The 23,261-nt window shown below is 44.4% G+C and overlaps 1 protein-coding gene across 1 annotated transcript in view; it reads left to right on the top strand.

Annotated features, from left to right (window-relative positions):
* The window catches only part of LOC144824410 (uncharacterized), a 55,685-nt gene extending 37,343 nt beyond the window's left edge, over positions 1-18,342 (top strand). Inside the window, exons 2-3 of the mRNA XM_078683520.1 lie at positions 15,354-15,564; positions 17,528-18,342. Of these exons, the coding sequence (XP_078539646.1) occupies positions 15,354-15,564; positions 17,528-17,696 (380 nt within the window). The 3' untranslated portion in view covers positions 17,697-18,342. The remainder of the gene's footprint in view (positions 1-15,353; positions 15,565-17,527) is intronic.
* Positions 18,343-23,261: the final 4,919 nt, after the last annotated feature.

Below are 23,261 nucleotides of genomic sequence, written 5' to 3'. Positions count from 1 at the left end.
CTCTGCAGACACATCAGGACACGTGAGTGTGGCTGACGCATGCGCAGTAACTAAATACAAGCGGCAGACATTTTAAATGACTCGAGTAAATTATTTTAGTAAAACACATGTGCAAGCTTCTTAATCCTTATTCAAACTTAATATAAACGTTAGTAAGACGTACACTTATTACCTTGTTACACATAAACGAGGTTCATGAGTACAGCAAGTCGCAAAATATGCGAAGCTTTGCTTCATCAATCCCCTCTTTGATGATATTTACTATCAGCACAAAATATAATGGAACCAGATGCCAACTTTTCTTTCACACTTTATACAGCTCTATCTCGTCCAGCAATCGCTCCAGTTTTTCTCTTTCAGTTTTGGTAGGGTGAGAATTCTTCACCTTTTTATAGATCTGATTATTCATCTCTTCTAATTCGAGCTCATCCACACTCCGTTTTACTCCTCTAGCATTCCCTTCTCCTGCATTCACTTCATACTTCTTTGTGTGTTTACGACACTTGCAGCAGACAAATATGAAAAATAGGATGAGACCTATAATTCCAATTGGCATCAGTACCTTGAACAATAAGCCTTTACCTACGCTAGCAAGCCATTGACCTACATTTGAGAGACCATCTACCAGTCTCTTCCGGGCACTATCAACCTTGAGTGGTTTGAGTTCCTTTGCCAAATTAGTAATCTTTTTCACATATCTTTTGAGCTGTACACTTTTATCCGGAATGTAAGTGCAACAATGTTGCGCCTTCAACATCCGGCAGACTCCGCCCTCTTTCGCTAATAAGGTATCAAGAGCAAGTCTGTTCTGCAAAACCATTGATCTAATCGCAACCATTTCGGTATTGACCAGTAGAAATCCATGAGCTGTCTCAGTAGACAATACATCCACTATAGTAGACAATTTGCAAATTCTGTGAGTGTTCAGAACCACTCCCACTCTAGGTATCAGTGCACTGAAAATACTACCCATAATTTCACCTATACTTTCTCTTTTACTACGCACTAAGCCATTAGTATTTTCATTGCTTCCAGCAACTCCATTCACATGGTATATTTTCGGGAAGACAATGCCAAAGTAGCAGCTTCCATACCAGTGATCCGGCAATTTGAAATAAGCCTTGTCCCCACAAATATAATAAATTCCAGGAAACACAGGCTCTGACCCATTTTTGAAACCCCAACCTCCAATTACCTTGTAATTATGTTCGCATTCACTGGAACCAATGAAAATGTTATTATAATAGCTAGTCTTCTCGCGGTGAAGACATAGCTTGCCTTTCTTTTCAAAATCCAGCAACAGAGCAGGACCCGCCCCACCAGATGAGGTGCCTTCCATGTTCTCTGCCCATCTTGGTTTTCTCTGACTTTCGTCATTTGCCTTCTTTTGTATTTTAATTCTCCTTTTCTCTGCCATGTTCAGGAACATCTTTTCCTGCTCACGCAAAGAACAAGTCAAGTTATCTCTGTGTGCTTCCGCTATGTCAATGTTACCTATAGTCAGAAAATAGTCTCCCATATATCGGATTACGTCACTTCTGGTATGTACAGGATTCAAGTTCCCACGTATAGGAAGTTCAGAAAAGATCACGTCATTGTTAGAGTAATAGTACTGTAACGGTCCTCTTTTGTAAAATAAACTAGCTAAAATGCTACAGGAGATTCCATATGTCAACGGCAAGTGATGGTATGTCACGCCTTCAGCTACAGAAGTAGGTAGCTTCATGCAGACATAGCAATCTTCTATTTCCATGGTTTCTACATAGTGTATTAACAAGTTTGCAAAAACATTTAAGTGTGTCTTGTTCTTAACTCCGTGATAATGTAGTCCTCCCTCATCTGATGCTTCTAAGTCTTGTTTTGTTTGTCTCAGTGCTCTCTCATGTCTTGCTACACTCTGTGTTGTCAGCGCCTCACTGTCAGTATTTACAATTTCAGTAGGGACAATGTTAGTATCTTTACTCACAGCAAAGGGAATGAAAATTGTTAGTCCTATCCAAAGTAATATCAGGACCACTACACTACAGACACATACCTTGCAGCATGTTTTGCAACGACTGCAACTAGGGCTACCATTCACGTTTGAATCAGACATTTTGGCTCAGAAGAAGTTTCTCGACCCCTCTTTGTGACTTTACACGAGTATCTTACTTTGTGCAAATTCACGGTGGCTCTTCTTCTTCTTCGTCAGAGTACTCAGGGACGGGCTCTCCGTCGCTTACGTCAGTTATATCAAGATCTTCAAGTTCTTCCAACACAAGTGTCCATTCAGGAGACTTGTACTTCTTGTTTTGTCTTTTTATTCGATCACTCCTTCTTTTGGAAGTATCTTCTTGCTGCTTAGCTATGCGTGCACTTCTCCTTTCTTCTGCACGTTTTTCTTCTACTGTTTTTATCCTTAGTCTCAATTTCTTTACGAATTTAGGCTCAAGATGCTTTCTTTTCTTAAGTCTTTTCGTTGGTACTTGGACTTCGTTTCCTTCTCTTGCCCTTTTGTTTTCATTTACTTGTGGTAATTCTGTTTCAGTTTCTTCTTCTTCTATCTGACTAATTCCAGGGCTCGCATTTATTTCTTCTGCCTGGTTACTAATCTGGTCTTGTTCAGGACAGTTTTGTGTTTGTTTTTCAAAAGTCTTTCTTTCTGTTTCCTGAACACTTTCTTCTGGTACTATCTGATCCTGTTCAAGCACTTCGATCTCTTGATTTTCTTCTGCTCGAACTATTACACTATATCTAGTCTGTCCCTTCCCGATATCAGGAGTCAGTGGAGGTGTATCAAACACTTGCTCTGTATCCTTCACTTGTTCAGTATCGGGCACTTGTTCAATCTTATTCACTTGTTCTGTATCAATCACGTGCTCTGTCCCTGTCTGACCTTCTCCTTCCTCAGTTTTGATGTGAATCTCAAGACTCTGAGGCTCTTCGCCTGTGCCTTGCTTTTCCTGACTAGTCCACTCTCTACCTTCCCAAAGTGTCTCACTTGTTCGAATAGGGTCTTCAGTGAGGTCAATCAATGGAATCCACTCTTCTGGCCATATGCTTGGCAGCTCGTCTTCAGCTACTTCTGGCTCAGCTTCTTGGACCCTTTCAGCAGGCTGGACTCTTGGTAGTTCGTTATCAACTATTCTTGGGCCAACGTCTGCTGATTCTGCAGCTCGACTGGTACTGGGCTGTACGTCGTCAGCTACTTCCGGTCTGGCTCCTGCAGAGTCCTCTGCTGGACGCCCTTCTGCTTCAGGCTCCTCGTCTGGTAATACCTTCTGGGTGTGGCTGGCGTGTACCCAGCGTGGAACTCCTGCACACTTTACTGCTGTGGTAGTTACCAGGATCACCTGACGTTTTTCTCCCCACCTTGGCTCCAGGCAGCTCTTCCGAGTATGCTTCTTTATCTTCACCCAGTCCCCTGGGACCAGTTTGTGGAGAGGAGTCGTTGGATTGAGGATGGCGTCTTCTCCGATCTGGCGAGAGATAGAACGCACTTGGTCACCCAATCTCTTGCAGTATTCAAGCACCAAATCATCAGTAATACTCAACAGTTTGCTTCCTGGCACCCACGCTTGTCTCATCACTCTTCCCATAATGATTTCATGAGGACTTAGGCCTGTTTTGCGATCAGGAACACTTCTCAGTCCCATCAGGACCAGGGGCAGGGCCTTCACCCAGGTCAATTTAGATGCATCACACAGTTTTGCTAGTCTGTTTTTGATAGTCCCATTTATTTGTTCCACTACTCCAGAAGCCTCTGGACGGTAGGCAAAGTGAAGCTTTTGGGCAATTCCAAAGGCCTTACAGAGTTCGTCGATCACTGCATTCTGAAAATGTGAGCCTTGATCTGATTCAATAGTGACTGGCACCCCGAACCTAGGTATCAGTTCTTTTAGTAAACACTTAGCTACTGTCTTTGCGTCATTTTGGGGAGTAGGGAAAGCTTCCACCCACTTGGAAAATAAACAGACCATGACAAGGACATATCGCTTCCCTTCACAACGGGGCATGGTGATGAAATCAACCTGTATTCTTACAAAGGGACCCCCGGACCTCCCAATTTTTCCCAGTTCCACCAAAGTTTTCTTCCCTGGGTTCATCTTTTGACATGACAGGCACCTCTGGCAGAGGGATTCTGCTACTTTCCTGAACTTTTTACTGTACCAAGTCTGTTGGAACACTAGAATCATGGCATCCCTACCAATGTGTGACCCTTCATGTATCAACCTCGCCATTGTGCTAAGTAAGTGTCTAGGTAACACAGGCATACCAGTTGGACCTAAGATGACACCATCCACACGCCTTGGTCGACACCCATCGTCCTTCCACTTCTCTCTTTCTTGCCAAGGTGCCGCCTGCTGCCACTCTTTCACTTCATCCCATGTGGGCACTTCTTCAAACACTTGAAGTTGGCAGCTGGTTCCTGGCCCCCCTCGTTTTGGATTTACGATATACCGATCTCTGGCGCACCATTGGGCCACTCGATCAGCATAATCGTTTCCCAGTGATACTTTGTCCATGCTCTTCTTATGAGCAACACATTTCACCACTGCCAGTTCCTTTGGTAACTGGATTGCCTCTAAAAAGGTCTTGAACAACTTTTCCATTTCGAATAGGGGTACCTGATGAAGTCAGAAACTCCCTCTGTAGCCATAATTGGCCAAAGTCATGCACAACCCCATAACAGTACTGACTGTCAGTATACACTGTTATCCGTAGGTTTTTCCCAATTTGGCAAGCTTTTATCATAGCAATCAATTCGGCTACTTGTGCAGACTTTATGTGATATAGATAACCTGCTTCCTCAATTTTTTCTAAGGAGACTACCGCATAGGCAGCACTCAGGCCTCCTTGTTCATGCCTTAGACATGATCCATCTACAAATAATTCTTTGTCATGCTCAGGCAATGGCACTTCTTTTATGTCTGGGCGTGGCTTGGTGTTGAATTCCGTTAGATCAATACAATCATGTTCATCATCCACCCCCCCTTCCACGTCCTTTGGGTCGGGGAGTAAGGTGGCTGGGTTCAGAATACTGCACCTAACAATGTTTACATTTGCAGCACCCACAAGAATCCTCTCGTATTTAGTCAGCCGACTAGGGGTGAGGTACTGAGTCTTCGTTCTGGTCAGTAAAATTACCACTCCATGTGGAACATACACAGTTACCGGATGTCCCATGACAATGGACTCACTCTGCTCTAAACTTGCGCAGGTAGCAGCTACTGCTTTCAGACAACCTGGTAATCCAGCAGCCACTGGATCCAGGGTGGCAGAGAAATATGCCACAGGCCTTCTGGTTGTGCCATGTTCTTGAGTTAGGACAGACAACGCGCAATTATCGCGAGTGTCACAGAATAGGGCAAATTCTTTAGAATAGTCTGGCATTCCCAATGCAGGGGCTGTACACAGACAATCTCGCAGTTTTGTGAAGGCTGTTAAGCTTTCATCATCCCACTCTACAATATCTGGAGTTCCTCTCTTGGTCATTTTTATCAAGGGCCTGGCTAGGACTGCAAATCCCAGAATCCACTGCCTGCAGTATCCTATCACACCCAAGAACATTCTAATTTCTTTCTGAGTACGGGGTAACTGCATCTTTTGAATTATTCTCACCCTTTCGGATGTCACTTTTCGGACACCTTTTTCTATCTGGTGCCCCAGATATTTCACTGATTTTGCACAGAACTGTAATTTGTCAGGGGCCACTTTGTGTCCCTTCTCACACAAATGATTCAGTAGGGCAATGGTGTCAATCACACAATCCTTATGACTTTTAGACGCCACCAAGAGGTCGTCTATGTATTGCACCAAGACAGAATTCCCAGGTAAGACCAAAGTTTCCAAACATTTTTTCAAGATCTGATTAAAGATAGAGGGGCTCTCTGTGTACCCTTGAGGGACCCGGTTCCAGCAATACACGTGACCATTGAATTCAAATGAGAAAAGAAATTTGCTATCTGGATGCAAGGGAATGGAAAAGAATGCATGACACAGGTCTATCACGGTGAACCACTCAGCATCCCAGGGAATCTGATACAGAATCACTGCTGGGTTCGGGACAATAGGGCAACAGGGAACTACTATCTTGTTAACTTTTCGTAGGTCCTGCACTACTCTGTACTTGCCACTAGGCTTCTTAATGCCCATAATCGGGGAGTTACATGGGCTACTCATTACCTCCTGTATGATGTTCCCCTCTAGCAATTTCTGTATTTCCACAGTAACACCAGCTTTCACTTCTGCATTCATTCGGTAGGGTTTAGTATTGGGGTATACAGCATTGTCCTTTATTGCTATCTGTATGGGGTCCACGTTTTTCATTAACCCTACATCTTTCCCAGTAAAGTCCCACACCTCTGGCTTCACTGCTTCTTGGAGTTCTTTGGGTAAATCCTGCATGGTCATTCGTTTAATTTCCGAGTCAGGGCGGACCAGCATTAATTTATAAATGCCGTCTTCATCTGGGGTCTGAATTTCAACACCCTTTGGTGTGCAAAAGATGGTACAGTTCATTTTGCACAGCAAATCACGTCCCAGTAAGTTTAACGGACTGGTGTCACAAACGACAAATCTATGCATTTCCTTAAAGTTTCCAATTGAGATCTCCATGGGCTTGGTAACAGGAGTACTAATCAATTGATTAGATACACCCACTACTTGGATTGCTTCTCCCGAGAGGGGTAGGTTTGGAACGTCCACTGTTCTCACAGTAGAACGGGTAGCCCCAGTGTCCAACAGAAAGGTGACATCATTTCCGTCAACCTTTCCTTCAATGTATGGTCCGGACTGGTCTACCGGCAAGGAGGCGCCAAGTACGCACTCCTCGTCCTCCCCTCTCAGGCCCCGTCAGTATTGGTCATCACAAAGGAAGGTATCATTTAATAGATACTGCGAAGTTGCTGCATTTCTGTTCTCACCGCTTTCCCAAACTTCTATCTCATCACCCTCTGCCTGTTTTCCCCTGTATACTTGCTTTGGTGCTCGGGGCACCTGAACTGTTTTTACCTGTGGTTAAGTCTTTCTCGGTCTTTCTTTCTGCGTCTGTGGAGTTAAATCAGGTGTTTTGGGGTTATCGTCAGGCAAATAAGGACACTCGTTGCGCCAGTGTCCAATTTCGCCGCACTGATGGCAGGGAAATTTCTTCATAGCCTCTTCCCTGCTCATTTTGGGCCGGGGCTTGCCTCCTCCCCCTCCCCCAGAACCTTCGTTCTTAGCATTTTTGACCATGTTACTCAACTGCTTTTCCTGCTGTTCTGCGAGCTTCACCTGAGCCCACATTACTTTTTCCTTGAGAGCCTTTTTCTTTTCTGCCATCTCGTCCTCGCAGTACTTTGCGTACCGCAGGACCTCGTCTACCTTTTTGGAGTGCCAACAGATTTTGTTATCCTTTATCCACTGACAAATTTCAGGTCTTAAACCGTTTACAAACCTGTAAATAAAGTGCGTCATATCCTTCATCTCAATGTTATCTATACCACTGTAGGTTTTGAACACCTGCAACAGCCTTTCATAATAGGAGTGTACTGTTTCATCTCTTTCCTGCGTTGTTCTATCTATCCTGGTCCAATCAGTTTCCTTTGCGGGCACCTTTTCTTTCAAGTGCTGAATTACCTGCTCGTATTTTCTCATAACTTCCTTCGAAGGCTCCCCTGTTTCTTTATCTCTTGTGTACTCCTCACTAGGCCAGGCTATGGCTATTTTACACTCGGTCCATAGATCGACCGGGACCACAATGTCGAAAAACCCATCCAGGTCTTTCCACAGGCATTTCTGTACCTTTACGAACCTTTCCACTTGCCGGTACCATTCGACCGGTTTCTCGCGCAGTTTCGGGAAATCGTTAGTAAAGGACACAATATCCTGTCTGGACCATGGAACGTGCACATACCTCCCACCCGGTACTTCACGCATTGGACATAACGTTTCGGGCTTGTCTACTTCTCTCAAAGGGAACTCAGGGGTTGCTTGTCTGGATCGGGCCTCATCTTTCTTTCGCGCCCACCTCGTTTTCCATCTTTCCACGTCTCCCCATTTTTGCAAAACTGCAAGCAACTCTTTAATCTGCAATTTCCTCCCTGACACATTCAAGTTCTCTAAATCTTTATCTGAGAACTCCGCTCGGTATGGTTTCTGCAAGGGCTTGGATCTAGAAATATCTATCCCCATACTGGCTGCGGTGTCTGTCAGTTTCTCGTGGAGCACTCTAGTACTCCGGGTAAGGCTTTTACACATAAACAGCAACTCTTCTTCAGAATAGGTATTCAATCTGTCTAATCCCACATTTCCTGCCATTAATTCCTCTATTTCTACCCTCAGCTTGTAGAGGTCTAAAGGTTTCGTTTGCGGAACCTGTTTTTCTAAGTCACGACTCCAAATTTCAATTTCTTCTGGAGTTACCAGAGACACACTCCTGGTACCAGTTGCTGATTCTAATTTAATTTCTTTCACATCAAAAGGGTTATGCCGCTTTGGCACTCCCTTTCCGGTCTGTTTGTTGGGTAGGTCCAAGAACGCAACTTCAGACTCACACTCACTGGACTGATCATCTATTATTATTGGTTCCTGTCTGGGTGGTGCCCTAATTGGGTTCATAACTGGAGGATTCAAACCTCCTCGATTATTCCCATACAACGGAACTACGGGTCCGATCGTTACCGGAATAGTCAAGGCTTCAGGACTGGTATTTAACTGGGAGATTTTCTGAATTATTTCTGTTCTCTGTCTAGCTAGGACTTCTTGCTCCCTCTCTTCCAATATTCTTCCTAATGTTCGTTCAGGCACTATCTGTGGGGTCAGTTGAGGCGTAAAACTCGGGGCAGTAGGATGCGTTTCACTCGGTCCCCCACCATAATTTGGTTTCGGGAATAAAGTTCCTGTGCTGAATGACCTGCGCTCCTCCCCATATGGAGGCTGCAAAAAGGGCACTCCTGAACTTACTGGCTTTTCTTCGTTTTCATAAAGAGGTCTGGGGTAAAAGAGCTTTTCACGGGAATATTTTTCTTCCGGGCTCACGGGCATTCTAGGATATATAGTCCTCACTTCTGGGGGTTCGGGCTTCTCATAATAGGGCAATACCTGGCCCCCTCCCCCCCTACATAGGGATCTATCCTCCTCCTTAATAGATGGACGTTGGGCAATTTCTCCTGTACTGGAAGGTCGGGCTCCCTCATTATAAGGTGGCGGACTTCTCGTAAAAATGACATCTAAAAATTCATCGTCTGACTCCCCAGGGGCTCCCCAATGCTTACTCTTTTCTGTCTTCTTCTCTCCCGCCGAAGGGTTACCTGCTGGCATCATGGGAAACAGACCCTCAACAATCATACTCTGTCTCCACTGTTTCATCCTTTTATCCCTGGTCTCTTGTTTCAGCCTGGGGTACCATTTGGTCAGACCTTTGTCCATTCGGGGTTTCTCTCTTTCGAAAGCCTCAATTTCCCATTCCTCTAATGCCTCATACTTCGTTAGTCTCGGTCTGGGATGTAATTCATTCATTCGGGTTCTCAAATAAAATAAAATTCTACCATTGAAAGTACCATCTAACGGAAAAGCCAATACTCCGTCATCTTTTGTGTACTTTACCCAATTCTCCAACCACACACAGGTATTGTACCCTCGGTCAAACATCATGAATGAGGCAGGAGTATTCGGTGGCGGGACAATAACGCCCTCTCTGGATTTAATCGGTTTGTCCGTTTTAAAATAATTCTTTACCCTACTTACAAGGGACATCTTTCTCTTTCCTCCGTACATAATATCGTATCTATTGGCTTTCCACTGATCCCTCTCAAACCCTTGGTTTCTCGGATCGGGTCTAGTCTCTGGACAATACGAGTGCCACATACGATTTCTACGCTTAATTCTGTTTACAAAGCTACTTCCAATCAGAACGCGCCTTGCAACGCCGTGCAACCAATGGGGTGCACGCGTTCAAATAGTTTCGACCAATGGGTGCGCGGCCCCTTCGTGAGACAGTTCTCACTCTTCGGCGCTTCACCCCTCCTTTACAATTCCAGCCCCGCTACCCGCCCGCTGTTTCTACCAATCCCAGCGCGGCACGGAGTGACGTCAGAAACGCTTCGCGGCTGACTCCCTCCCTTCACAAGGTAACGGAAACTTTCTTTCTTTCTAAAGTGCTCAGTGCTTGGTTATTTAACAACGAATACACATTCGCCACAGTGCTCAAGTGTCTAGACAGAAAGATTTCTTTTACTGCAAGTAAACTACTTCCATTTACTTTTCATGCGCTGCTGGTAGATCTCTTCCGCCTACCCTTCACTCTAGCATCGGTGAACCTGTTATTCCCCTAAACTCATCCACTTCTCTGGGATATATCTGAGTCTAAGGTTTCTCAGCGGACCCCTTTGCTTTCACCCAAGCTCCGAGGAACCTGCTACTCTTCCGATGTGACCCTTACTAGGTTACGCCACTATGGGAATTTTGCCAATGAACCTCGTTACTAACATTTATTCACACATGTATTCAGAAAACCCTAGTTAGTGCTTCCCGGTTATCCTAACCTGCACCTAACTTTCCTTAAGCCTGTGACCTCAGGACAATGGATTCTATTCACCACTTGCCCTTTCAATTCCCCGGGGAGTTCGGACAACAAGAAACAATACGGTTTACTAACGCATGGATTAATACATATAACAATATAAGAACAAGAATAATAACAATACAATAATTCATGAATTCCAAAACAGCGTATTCACAAGAGAATGATCAGCTCTCTTAGAACAGCCGCTCTTCTAGCAGCATCAATATACTAGCAGCTACCGACTTAACTAGCCTAACTAGTCCTACCTGACCTTTAGCTAGTCCCTAACCATCCTCTGATCTACCAGAAAACTGATAGAGCGCGCGAGGTCACCCGGCCAATGATTTCGCCGTTTCCGGCTTCAGGGCCCATATACTTTCAATTCACACTACTCATTGACAGGGCGACTTCACGGGCTGCTACCAATTGTGTGTTCCCTACCGTTATTACTCAGTGTACCCGACTTACCATCCACCGACACGGGTACCTATGACCTCAACGGATCAGGGGCCTAGCTGTAAAAGGAAAGGCAGCAAATGCAAATTCAAAATGACATTCAATACTGTTGTAAATGACCACGGACAACTGGAAGTTTTAAAATGTTTATCTAAAGTTCGTTTTCTTCATGCATAAGATACACAAGAATAAGGCAATAAATAACCAAGATAATGTAAAGTATGTAACTATAGAGAAATAAAGACAGGGTAATCATTTAAATGCAAATATGAGATGCAAAGGAAATATGCTATGCATTCAAGGCAAGGATTCTTTAGAAAACTTAAGTAAGGCCGTTCTAGACCAAATCAGAAAATGACAAAATGCAATGCAAAATATGATTTCTAAAAGGTAGGGTAACATGGGAACATATCAAGAAAATATGCAAATGACTTTACGTTTCAAGTGTTGCGGCAAAAGCATGGAAAAATCACCATGTGCAAGGTGTATCTTTATTAAAGCAAAAGATAGAAAAATAGAAAGGTGCAAGTTTAAAGAACTTAGAGCAGTATTTACCTAGACTGGTGTGGAAACCAAACCCTGGCCACGGGTCAGTTAAGGACAGGAAACCCTCAAGGAAGGATACCCCTCAAAGGACAGCAGGTGCAGAATGGACACCCAAGCAGGACAGGATACCCTCGGAATAGGAATCAGGACAGGACCCTCAGGACAGGACAGCAAACCCTCAGGACAGGACCGCTCAGGACAGGACCGCACCCGCAGTTTGGAAGCAACGCCTGCGCTCCACCCTTTCTGCAGCTATCGATCAAGACCCCGATTGGGTCAGCGAACTCCCAGCAAAGTGCTTCGCCGGCACTTTAAGGTTCAGTAAAACCTTAGTCTATGGTCAAATTCGGACAGAGTGCTCCGCAGCGCTCTGTATCTTCAGTCACCTATTGAGTACGATGGGTCAGTGACAGGTCAGCTAAACCAGACAAGTCGGACAAATTCCCTGGGTGAACCCAGGGTAGATATACTCTTTTGGGGCAGTGTACCACCCCCCAATGTTGCAAAGTGTCAGAATCCCTCAATTTGGATTGGTCCTAAGGTAGGATTTGGGTAACACACCAATCATAACATGCTATTTAGATGCTTCATTAGCATATTTGGGTACCGCCTAGCAAGATTGGGGTTCCCATGAGAAAGCTGCGCAGAATACAGGCAAAGAATACATTTTTGCAACATATTAGAACAATATCGTGACGTTGCGGGCGAAGGTGCTGCTTTCCCAGGCTTGCTTCTGGTATCAACCTTCTTTGGCAGCTATTCAATGCCGAGATGACTTTCGGCGAGTCTGCGCACAAGTACCCTCCAAGATGGCTCTCAGTTCAGTTTGACCCCCATTCCCCGCGGTACATGAAAAGTAAGCGAGAACAAATTAATACATAGAAATAACAGTATGAAATCACATCACAGGGTTGTACTTTCAACTTATCATCATAAAATATACTTATGCAGTCTAAATGTTAGCTACATGTATACATACACAAGAGCAGTGGCACGAGCAGTACCACGTTATGGGCCAAGCTATGTATTACGCATGCGCATAATTTTCCCTCCAACTCTGCAGACACATCAGGACACGTGAGTGTGGCTGACGCATGCGCAGTAACTAAATACAAGCGGCAGACATTTTAAATGACTCGAGTAAATTATTTTAGTAAAACACATGTGCAAGCTTCTTAATCCTTATTCAAACTTAATATAAACGTTAGTAAGACGTACACTTATTACCTTGTTACACATAAACGAGGTTCATGAGTACAGCAAGTCGCAAAATATGCGAAGCTTTGCTTCATCACTGGATCCCCACCATTATAAGTTCGAATAGTCTCATGCAGCTTCTCTAAATTCTTCCCATTGCCCCCAGATTTTAGTGTATTTTTGGGGGCAGCCCATGCCTAGTAGATCGTTTCTTCCATGCACATGCATCAATCTTTATGGAACGCACAGCGGTACCCCCACTGGAATGTCCCACTACCCGAGAGCTGGAAATGTCTCTTTAAGCTACTATCATTGCATTATTTCAGAATATTAGTGCATGTTTGGGGAGTGTTTGAGCCTTCAATATCCCCAGGATTACCAGTTGTGGAGTAAGCCTCAACGGCTTTCCAAGATTGTGTATCGGGGCAAATAACTGTCTCACACACAGGTGTTAGTGGCCACCTTTCGTATTTTGAACAGTTGTGTTCCGGTAAAATACGCCTTAAAGTATTTTTTGTTTTTTTAATTGTATAAGTTGGAAGCCCACTTTAATCGCTTCTCCAGGGGGTTCCTACAAGCCTCCTCCCTGTCTCCATCCTCTAGCATTCCGAGTTCTGCTTCCCACTTGCATTTAAGAGTCACTAAGGAGTAATCGGTATTAATGATCCGCATCCTGTAAATTTCAGATATGTCATGTTTGTTCAGTGGTGCTGCCAAGAGTCTGCCCTCAGAAAGGGGACTCATCTTCAACTGGTTCCATGCGGGACTTGTTCTTAGTCAGAGTATGTTTCAGTTGTAGGTAACTGTAGCCCTGGGTCTCCGCCAACTCATTGTTGTTAGAGCTGATGAATTGTTAATAGTCTCTCTGTGCCCCACACATCTCCTAGTTTGGATATACCCAGGAGATCACCCTTCTGAAAGTCCACCACAGTCATTAGTTCTGCCATCAGGGCAGAGTCCAACATGGGCATTTTCAATGTGATTTTATCCTGCCACCCTAGCGTCCGAGTTACCTCCCTCCAGATCTTGATGATTGTGGCAGTCAGAGTCCGTCTTTAACCCTGCACTGCCCCGCCGTATAGTTCCCTGTGATATCCTCTGGGTGTCCTGGCTCTCCTATCCGCTTGAACTAAGGGTTTCCGCAAGTCCAAGAACTGCCCAATTGTTAATAATCAAGAGGTGAAGGGCCCAGTGATATAGTTTATAGGGAGAGTTTGTCCTCCCAGTCCCCTTCCCATTTGATACTTCTCAGTTGGGCATCGCTCCCAATTGGCCAGGGGTTCTACCTCCAGGGCATATAGCAGGGGGGTAAACAGCACATCCCAGGCTAGTCCCTCACCCCAAACAGAACTCTTGCAATCCCTTGCTAGGACTCCATACAGGTGTCTGAGATTTTGTTTTGTCTATTCATTTATTTATTGCATTTGTAGAGCGCGACTGCCACCAGCCTGATATTGATCTGTTGAACACAAACCCTGATTGGTCTACATGGATGAGCTTTTCAATCACTTGATGCAGGCGGTTGGCCAATATCTTGGCTAATATTTTAGTCTCTATGTTCAGTAGGGATGTATGTTGATAAGAGGAACATTCCCCTGTAGGCTTTTCTCTTTTATGAATAAGGGTGATGGTGGCCAGTCTGAGATCTTTGGGTAGAGAATCTTCTTTCCCAGCTTCAAGGGACGTGTGCAGGAGCGGTTCCCATCTTCCTCACCTTTGGTGATCGATTTCAACTGGAACGCCCTCCAGATGTGACCGTTCACCAAAGCTAACTGCAGTTGGTCTTTAATCACTTGTTTAAAGGTTCGACCAAACCTTTCTGTGGTGATATAACAACATCCTAAAATGGTGTATCTTCTGCTCCTTTCAATGCACACAGGGCAAAAACCGTAACCTCTTCACGCAGATTTCTTCATTGTGATACTACACCACCCAAAGCATAGGTAGCAGCATCAGTAGCTACAATGCTCTTATCCCAAGTGTCAAATGACTTAAAAGGTTTGCCTTCCACATTTGTCAAAAAGCTTTGCCATATTCCATATTAAAATAAATTATAATTTCTGTTAGTCAGGACACGAACAATGTTTAAAAGGGCATTTTGAGCAGAACATGCTTATAAGACGGCGTATTTGCTGTCGACCATGCTGCTTGCTCCGAATATTAACACTGTCACACTGTTTTAAGGCACTTATCGTACAGAAAAAATTACTTTTTAGAGTTCTGTCTAAATTTTAAACTGAAGAAGTGGGAGTCCCCATCAATATTGGTTGTACTAACAGCATATTAAAGATTGGAGGGTATTACTGTGGTTTTACCTGACAAGAAGGGTGTATTTGATTTTAAGTGAAAAAGTTTTAATTAACTGATCAATACATTTATTCGTATTCAGTGCTGTACCATACTTGCGTGTTATTTACTGGAAGCGGCCATTTGTTAGAGGTGCAGTAGTTGAGAGAGAGGTAGTGTGGGGCTTGTGGATATGGTAAAGCCCTTAGAAGTTTGCTCCCCCCTTGACCGACAACCATTGCTGGGATGTGGCAACTCCAGAAGTTTCTCTCCTGATTAATATCTGTTATTTACCTGAAATGGAATCTTTTAATTATAGTGTGCATCTACTCCTTGTTCATAGGTTATGTCTCTCGCGTTTTGAAAAGAGTGGTGCCGGCAGTGAATGGACCAGCCCCTCCGCAACACATCCGGAATCTTTACTGCAATCATGGAAGGACATCCGCATTACGGGCCAAAGTTGAACCAGGGGGCCCGGCTCACCAGGAGCGCATCCCTGAATACATCCCACAAAAAAAAGCCAAGAACCCCATGAAGAAGGTGGGCCTGGCATGGTGAGTGGCCCTGTATTTCTCTTTAAGAAATTGTCCTGTTGACCTAAAAGCCTGTATATAGCTCAGTAAGTTGATGAATCGGCCGCATATGTACATGGATAATTTGTAGGTGTATCTTGGTTTGATGTCCACTGGTGCGCAGTGCAAGAAACTAACTATTCAGTGGTAATTTCTGTCTTCTGTGCCTTCAGTGTACACTGGACTGAAGGCGGATGATGATATAAATAGTCCAAACTCACTGATTTCAGTAAACTGCTCAAGCCACAAAATGGGTAATTGCAGTTCGAAAATTAGGACTTAAAGTAATTGGAGGGAAATTAAGCCTTCGGTAGAGATGGTAGAAGAGTAACTCATGTGCCTTCCTACAACAGTATTGAGGGCCAGGGCTGGTATGGTGAAATTACCCCTCAAATAGAAGACCTATTTGTGGAGCAGATAGTCTGCTTCAATGCCGGGTCAGGTGGCTCAGTGGACTAATGCGTCCACTTCAGGGACGCATGATCACAGGTTCAAATCCCGGCGGGTCCACTCAGCCTTTCATCCATCTGAGGTCGATAAAATGAGTACCATTGAGTTGGGTAACAGCAAACATCTGTTATTCAGCGCCAAGATACCCATAGTGGTGAACGTGTGCTTTACAAATACATATGTTATGTTATGTTAAATGCCCAGAGTCCGCTCTCACTTTCAATTGTAAGATGGTGGCAGCGGGCAAGCGTGGCACACTACATCTTTTGAAAAGAACTCAGAACATTTTCAGTACAATCATTATACAAAAAATGATTTGATGGAACCTCTGGTCATTTTCTGACGCTGATCTGAGACAAGGGGCCAATAGCTGCCATTAATGGTTGTAACCTAGCTCTGGTGACTCTAGGAAAGGATGTCAGAACTTTGGTCTTATACTAACATGTTGGGTTCCAGTCAGTGAACACTATTATTTAAGAACACAACAGGATATATGCACACCAGTATTTGCCTTTCTGTCAATATGTCTTTACTATGGAAATACCCTGTTTACAACGTGCCCCGAGTCACCCAAATTCTGAGCAATCTCCACTTTTTATTTTCCATTTTTGTTTCAAGTTGACTGTAATGTTCTTGCAAGTTCTGAAAGTTCTTGCCCGGCAGGGCACCTTAGAGGGCTGTGATTTGCACGTAGGTCTCTAGGGGGAAGGGGGTTCATCTACTGATACCCAGTATGTTTTACCCAACACTGGGTTGGTAGACTTTCCATACCAAACTCGCACTCTATGGAAGAAGTCTAACATCATTTTGGTCTTGCTGTAAGACGCGGGACTCGATATCTAAAAAGGTTTTTGCCATGTCGTGCAAGCACAAAACCTCAAAGAAGCAAATTTACAAAAATGCAAATTGCAGTTGTTATTGCCACACTCAATGCAAACATTTAAATTCTTGAGAGTGATGAATGAGACAAAATGGTTCCTACTTTCCTTGCAATTGTATGTATCTGTAGTTTTTGACCACTTTGCAGTCGCAAACCATAGACTCATAACAGACCGGCAAGGGTGGCCGCTAACATCTGCAACATGGAAGCTACTCTTGATGTACAGCTTCTCCTATGCAAGTGACCAGTGCAGGCATTATGGGAAGCAAACAGGAGTATCATTGAGAAATGCAAGCTTCTCCAGTCTACCTTTTTTCACCTTTGCTACACTTTCTCTTTAGGGGATAGAGAACCCCTTTCAGACAACAAATGCAGAGGCTCATTCCTCTATTTCTACCTTTGTATCCAGTCACAAGGATTCGCATATGTGGTTTTTGTTATGGTGGAATCCAAGGTATATTTCTCTGTATATGTTGATTGTTGCAATTTACATAGATGCTCCTTTTTTCTTGGGGTTTACTTTTAGCTAAAATATAGAGCATTTAATATGTAGCAAGGATGATCTGTTATTATGCAATGATTCAGTCTCTGCCCCGTCTTGTTCTTTACTTTTAGGGCCATTGGTTTCCCTTCCGGGATCTTGCTGTTTCTATTCGCCAAGAGAGAGGTGGATAAGAAGCGCCTGCGACAATTGAAGGTTCGCCAGAGGATGAAAGCCTCTAACGAGGGCGAGTATGAAAGTGGGCGGTACAGGAACCTGCCTGTGGCTGAAGCAAAACCTTAATGCTGGGGGACTTCTGCGTGGGATGGAGCCCTTGAACCCACCTCTGGGTGTCAAATGTGTCGTCTGAGGGCGTTTTTGTCAATGTGAATTGAGTTGATATCCGTTTTGTCCAGAGTAACACCAGAGATTCTCCAGTCCTGCATTAACATATGGATGAAAGAAGGATGCACTCACATCTATGCATTAGACATGATCCCTCCAGAGAAGGGACATTGTTTGCCTCATATTAATGATGTAAGTCATTTATAATTCAACCAACACTCGTCTGAATCAGTTACGAGAGGTCATCAAGCAAGCTTGCCACAGCCCAAAAACTACTGTCAGAAACCCATTCGAAGCTATTTAAAATAAAAGCAGGCTGTACAAATGTTGCATTTGTTAATTGAATGCATTAGAAATGATCTAACTCAAAAATCGGTCAAATACAGAAATGATGTACTTTGTAGATATACGTACATCACAAACAACTACTTGGTAAATCAGGTACTTTTTGAGGAGGTCTCCAGCTGATTGAATCACATTTTTAACTTCTGCAAATATATGTATATGGTTCATGTTGCTTTTCGTATTCAGTTTTTTGTTGCAGAAAGTAAGCGCTGTTTTCTCTAAACCAAAAAGTTGAAATAAATTGCTGGTGAGAACCTTGTACCTTGTCGAGTATAACTTTGTGTGTCTGCTTGAATGCCACATGCTTGTATGTTCTATTTTCATGCTAAAGGTGGTTTGAAAGCAGAATACTGGGCATTGTGAAGCCTGGTTGACATGTTGGCAGTGTCTCATTAGAGACACTGTTGTTTTCGACACAAACATGTACACTTTTTCGATTAATCAACTAGGACAAGCACCACTTGTGAAACTTTAACTGTACTGTGCAACAATTACTGGAGGTAGGCAATTTGTTTCACTTTGATCAAGCCCTCATTACAAGTTATCTGTTAACTCCGCATGTAGAAGCGAGGGAAGGAATTAATGATTCTGGACAGTATCACTCTGACTTAACAGGGATTACAAGCCTTTTCCCCCAGAATGGGGTATTACACCCAGGAACACAAGGTCCAAGTCTGCATGTTTTTCTCCTTCCTGATGAAATAAGAGGCCCAAATCTGAATCCTTTGCCAGCGGGTGTGAAATGTTGGGAAAGATAGATCTATCTAGATAGATCTATATTCAGATCTGTATGTCTAGATAGATAGATCTATCTATCTAGATAGAGCTATCTATCTAGATATATCTATATATCTAAATAGATCTATATATCTGGATTGATTGATCTAGCTATCTATGTAGATCTATATATCTAGATATATATCTAGATAGTTAATTGTGGATGCGTTAATAATTGATGTGTGCAGTGATGGCTAGTGGTGTGTGTGCCTGTAGAAATTGTGCACTGCTGGCTGGTGGTGTGTGTGTGCCTGGTGCAAGCGTACACTGACAGCTGATGGTGTGTGTGACTGGTGAAAGTGTGCACTGACAGCTGGTGGTGTGTGTGACTGGTGAAAGTGTGCACTGACAGCTGGTGGTGTGTGTGACTGGTGAAAGTGTGCACTGACAGCTGGTGGTGTGTGTGTGCCTGGTGAAAGCATGCACTGACGGCTGGTGGTATATGTGTACGTACGAGACGTTCCATGTACTTGACGAGAAAACAAACTGCATATATTGTTAGGACAATGACACAAGGTACCTTTTTGTCTTTGATATTAAATTCAGAGGCTGCAAAATGTATTTGAAGTCGGAGACAGTTCTAGACAACAAATGTGCTACAAAACATAGTAAACATTATAACTAGATGTTGCATCACGACCCTGCGGATCTACCGTAGCATTGGACTGCAAACTCTGAGAAGCATTAGTAGCAAATGACATAACACTCTCACGCCATTAGGTTCCACTATGCTCGGTTTGTGCCAGGTTATTGAAACTACCTGCATGGCTTTAAGTATTGAAACAGATCTGAGACAGTTTGAAAGGCAAACTCCAAACTACATGTTGCGCCCATACAGAAAAGAAGCAGTGTGTTGAATGCCAGACACTGTAACTTTACATAGCGTACTCGTGCACCGAGTGCTGACAGGCTAAAAAGCAACACGCCCCTCCCACGATGCACAGAAGGTAGGATGGTATGGCTCTCACGTCATACCTACTTGCTTTAAACAACACCTATAGGGTAGAAAAAACAAGGCTCGTGCACCGCACAGATTCGAGTAGAACATCTACTAAAGGTCACAACACCCCTGCCCCCCACCCACCCAGAACGGACTTAGTGGATGACGTCGCACTGCTCCCTCCCGGCATACATTGAACTCGGGCCGTGACGTCACAACGTGGCTACTGTCACCTTCTACAACCCAAGAGCGCAGCTGCAACCCTCTTAGCGAATTCCCAGCCTGCACACAGACCAGGGACGCGTATGACGCCATACCCAGCAACGCCTGCAGACCATAAACAAAAGACAAGGCCCATGACGTCACATCAGCCGGACTGCACAGGGGCTGAGGGATCCGAGGTCAGGCCCTCCTGCGGGGGCACAGTGACGTACCAAGAGGGGGCTCGGCCGCCTGCAGCACTGAGCTGCCCCAGACATCAGAAAGCGAACCGAACACCCGTTCCCCTACACCAGCTCAAAAGCTGCGCAGGCCGCAGAGCCCCCGTACCTTGGTGCGAGTAGGGTGCGGATCCAGGGGGAAGGAGGGGGTCGGTCTAATGGTGTCTTTGTGTGTGGGGGGGAAGGAGGTAACTAATTGGACGAGACGCAACCGCTCCGCCCCGCTACTGCCGCACCGAGCGAATGAGAGCGACAGACAGGAACTGGGGGGGTTTACAGATCCAATAGGGCCTCCCGGTAGGGCTGCCCTGCGCGACTGCCTGAGTCAAGTGACGGCGTCAGGCACGGGCTGTAGTTCATTGGTCCTCAGCGCCGTAGTAGGGCAGCGCCTTGAAGTGCGGTGGAGGTGAAGAAAAATACCTCTTCGCACGAGGTCAGTGTAACGGCGTTCTCTATATGTAGGGGTCTTTCAGGGACATCTAAGAACATCTAAATGGCCCAGCGGAGGCGGGCGGCCATGAAACACAACGGTCTGCCACACTTTGAGGACCCAAAACGTGAGACGAAATCGGCCATGAAAAGAAGAGGAGGTGCTGAGGATATAGAAAGTGAAGATGGGCAACAGGTGTTCGTTCCGGGGGTACACTTTCAATGCGGCAACTGAGTAGAATCCATTTTGGATGAGAGCGGAGCCCCCCGAGATTGGCCCGGTAAGTTCAAAAGGGCTGGGGGTCTCGGTGCACTCGTGTGTACGTGTGTGTGTGTGTATGTGTGCGACGGCGGGGGGGGTCTCTGTATGTGTGCGTGCGCGTGTGTAGGTGCGCTGGTGTGTGTGCGCGGCGGCGGAGGGGTCTCTGTATGTGTGTGCGCGTGCATGTGTGTAGGTGCGCTGGTGTGTGTGTGTGTGCGGCGGCGGGGGGGTCTCTGTATGTGTGTGTACCTGTCTGTTTGAACAGCCTGCCAGAATTGGAGCGCGACCTGATCCGATTCCGGCAGGCTGCGTGCGCGTGCCAGTCTCTTGTCCTCTCCTCTTCAGTCCTTGAAAGCTGACACAATCGCAAAAGGCTCGCTTTGCGACAGCAGGCGGGAGACCTAACAAGCATTTACAATGCAATAGGTCTCGCATTGACGCGAGTTTGAGCTATTGGCATTGCAAATAACAATGCCTTTTATTCTTGCTTTGTTTTTAAAAACATAAATAAAAGGCATTGTAATTTACAATGCCAATAGCTGAAACTCGCGTCACTGCGAGACCTATTGCATTGCAAATGCTTGTTTTGCTTGAGCAGATTTTGTTAGAAGTAGAAGTGATAAGGAAACATATAGGTCTTCCGCTTTACAGATTTGTGCCCAGGACACGCAGCATTTAGTGAACCTGCAGCCCTTTCTCATCCTAGGCTGGGAAGTCTGGATGCAGCCAGGAGAATTGGTTTTAGTATATATGTATGTACGTTTCCCGACTTGCTGCAAACTGTTGTGATCATATCTGCCTGGTCCCATGCTTATTTATTTTGTACTTCAATATACGGCTGACCGGGGACATTTCGTTGGGTATGCACTTACATTGTATGGGGAGGCTTGTAAGTAACTTGCTGTACACTGCCTTGGAGAGGGTTGTGCTGTGGTTTTTATTCATAATTCTCCCAGTTTTAACCTTGCAAGTTTATAGTTGTTGTCGATTTGTAAATATGTCTTTTATGCATACCGCTTTTATGGTCCTAGTGACCAAACAAAAGTGTTTGACTGACAATAATAGCAACGATATGCAGGTATATATCATGTATATTAAACAGAATTTATATACATTTTTTCAACACAAAAATTTATTTTGTTCAGTGTGTTTTTAAATACCACTGCACATAATGCAAGAACTCCAAGCACTAAGAAAATTAAACAAACTACTATTAACAGGTTTGTTCTAACTTCATACAAACGTCTTTCAAAAGCAAAAGGCTTCTGTCGTAGCACTGTCTCTGCCTATTAATCGCCTGTGGATGGAATATTATGCTGTCCTTTACCGTAGGGAAAAACAAAGCATTGGCCGGGCAGTATTAAATTAACATCACAGTACACAGACCTAGTGTAATAAATCACTGGGTTGGACAACCATTTGTGTTGATTGACTTATTATTTTTCATATAAAATATTTTGTGCAAGAAATTCTTTGGCATCAAAAGATACAATACAACATTCATAACACAATACAAAAACCAAATTCAGTGGACTGAGAAAAAATTATCAAAACAGTGTGAAAACAAAAAAATTGTCATACATAAATACCATGGACAACTACGGAAAGGCCTCAAATTAATCACTTTACAGAGGCTCCAATCCTGGATATGAAATGAACAAGGGGACTATAATGTTTGAAAAAACCTCCTTGTTACAACCATCACAAGATACACAGTAGATACCACATCAGGTGCTTAGGCTAGGAACAACATGGGAACAGTTGAACAATTCCAAAATGTGTTTTGGTTGAATCCTAGCGTGCCCTAGCAATTTGGTATCTTGGAGGTAAGAACGTCGACGCGTTTCGAACCCAAAACCATTCAGCGGGTTCTCCTCAGGACAGGGACTGGGGGGTTGTTGTCACTGTGAAACAATTAAGACACGGTGTAAGTGAGGGGTCGTTTCAATAAGCTCATCGCATGGACTCACCCACTTAAAAATAAAAAGGTACCTTATTTGTGAGATGGAGGGGTCACTCCCTATGGGAAAAATGAAATGCGAGATTTACATTAAATACAATCTACCTCTGTTGTAGATATGCCGCAGACAAGTTGCTACATAAAATCCAAAGCGTACCTTGACAGTGGACGAAGTTGCCGCTGAACAAGGACGCCGTGCCGGCCGTGATCAGTTGTTCGATGTATAGATCTAAGGTCTAGAGAGAGGATTGGGGCTCAGTATAACTCTTGTTACCATGATGATGCACTGGTAAAACACAGAGTGAATGAAAGAAATCCTACCTTTTTTGACGTGGTCGTTTATTTAAATTGAGCGCGTGGGAGGCGGCGG

Source organism: Lissotriton helveticus, chromosome 3_1 (genome assembly GCF_964261635.1).
Source record: "Lissotriton helveticus chromosome 3_1, aLisHel1.1, whole genome shotgun sequence".
Lineage (NCBI taxonomy): Eukaryota > Metazoa > Chordata > Amphibia > Caudata > Salamandridae > Lissotriton > Lissotriton helveticus.
Note: the sequence above shows the minus strand (reverse complement) of the source record. Positions and strands in the feature narration are given on the sequence as shown.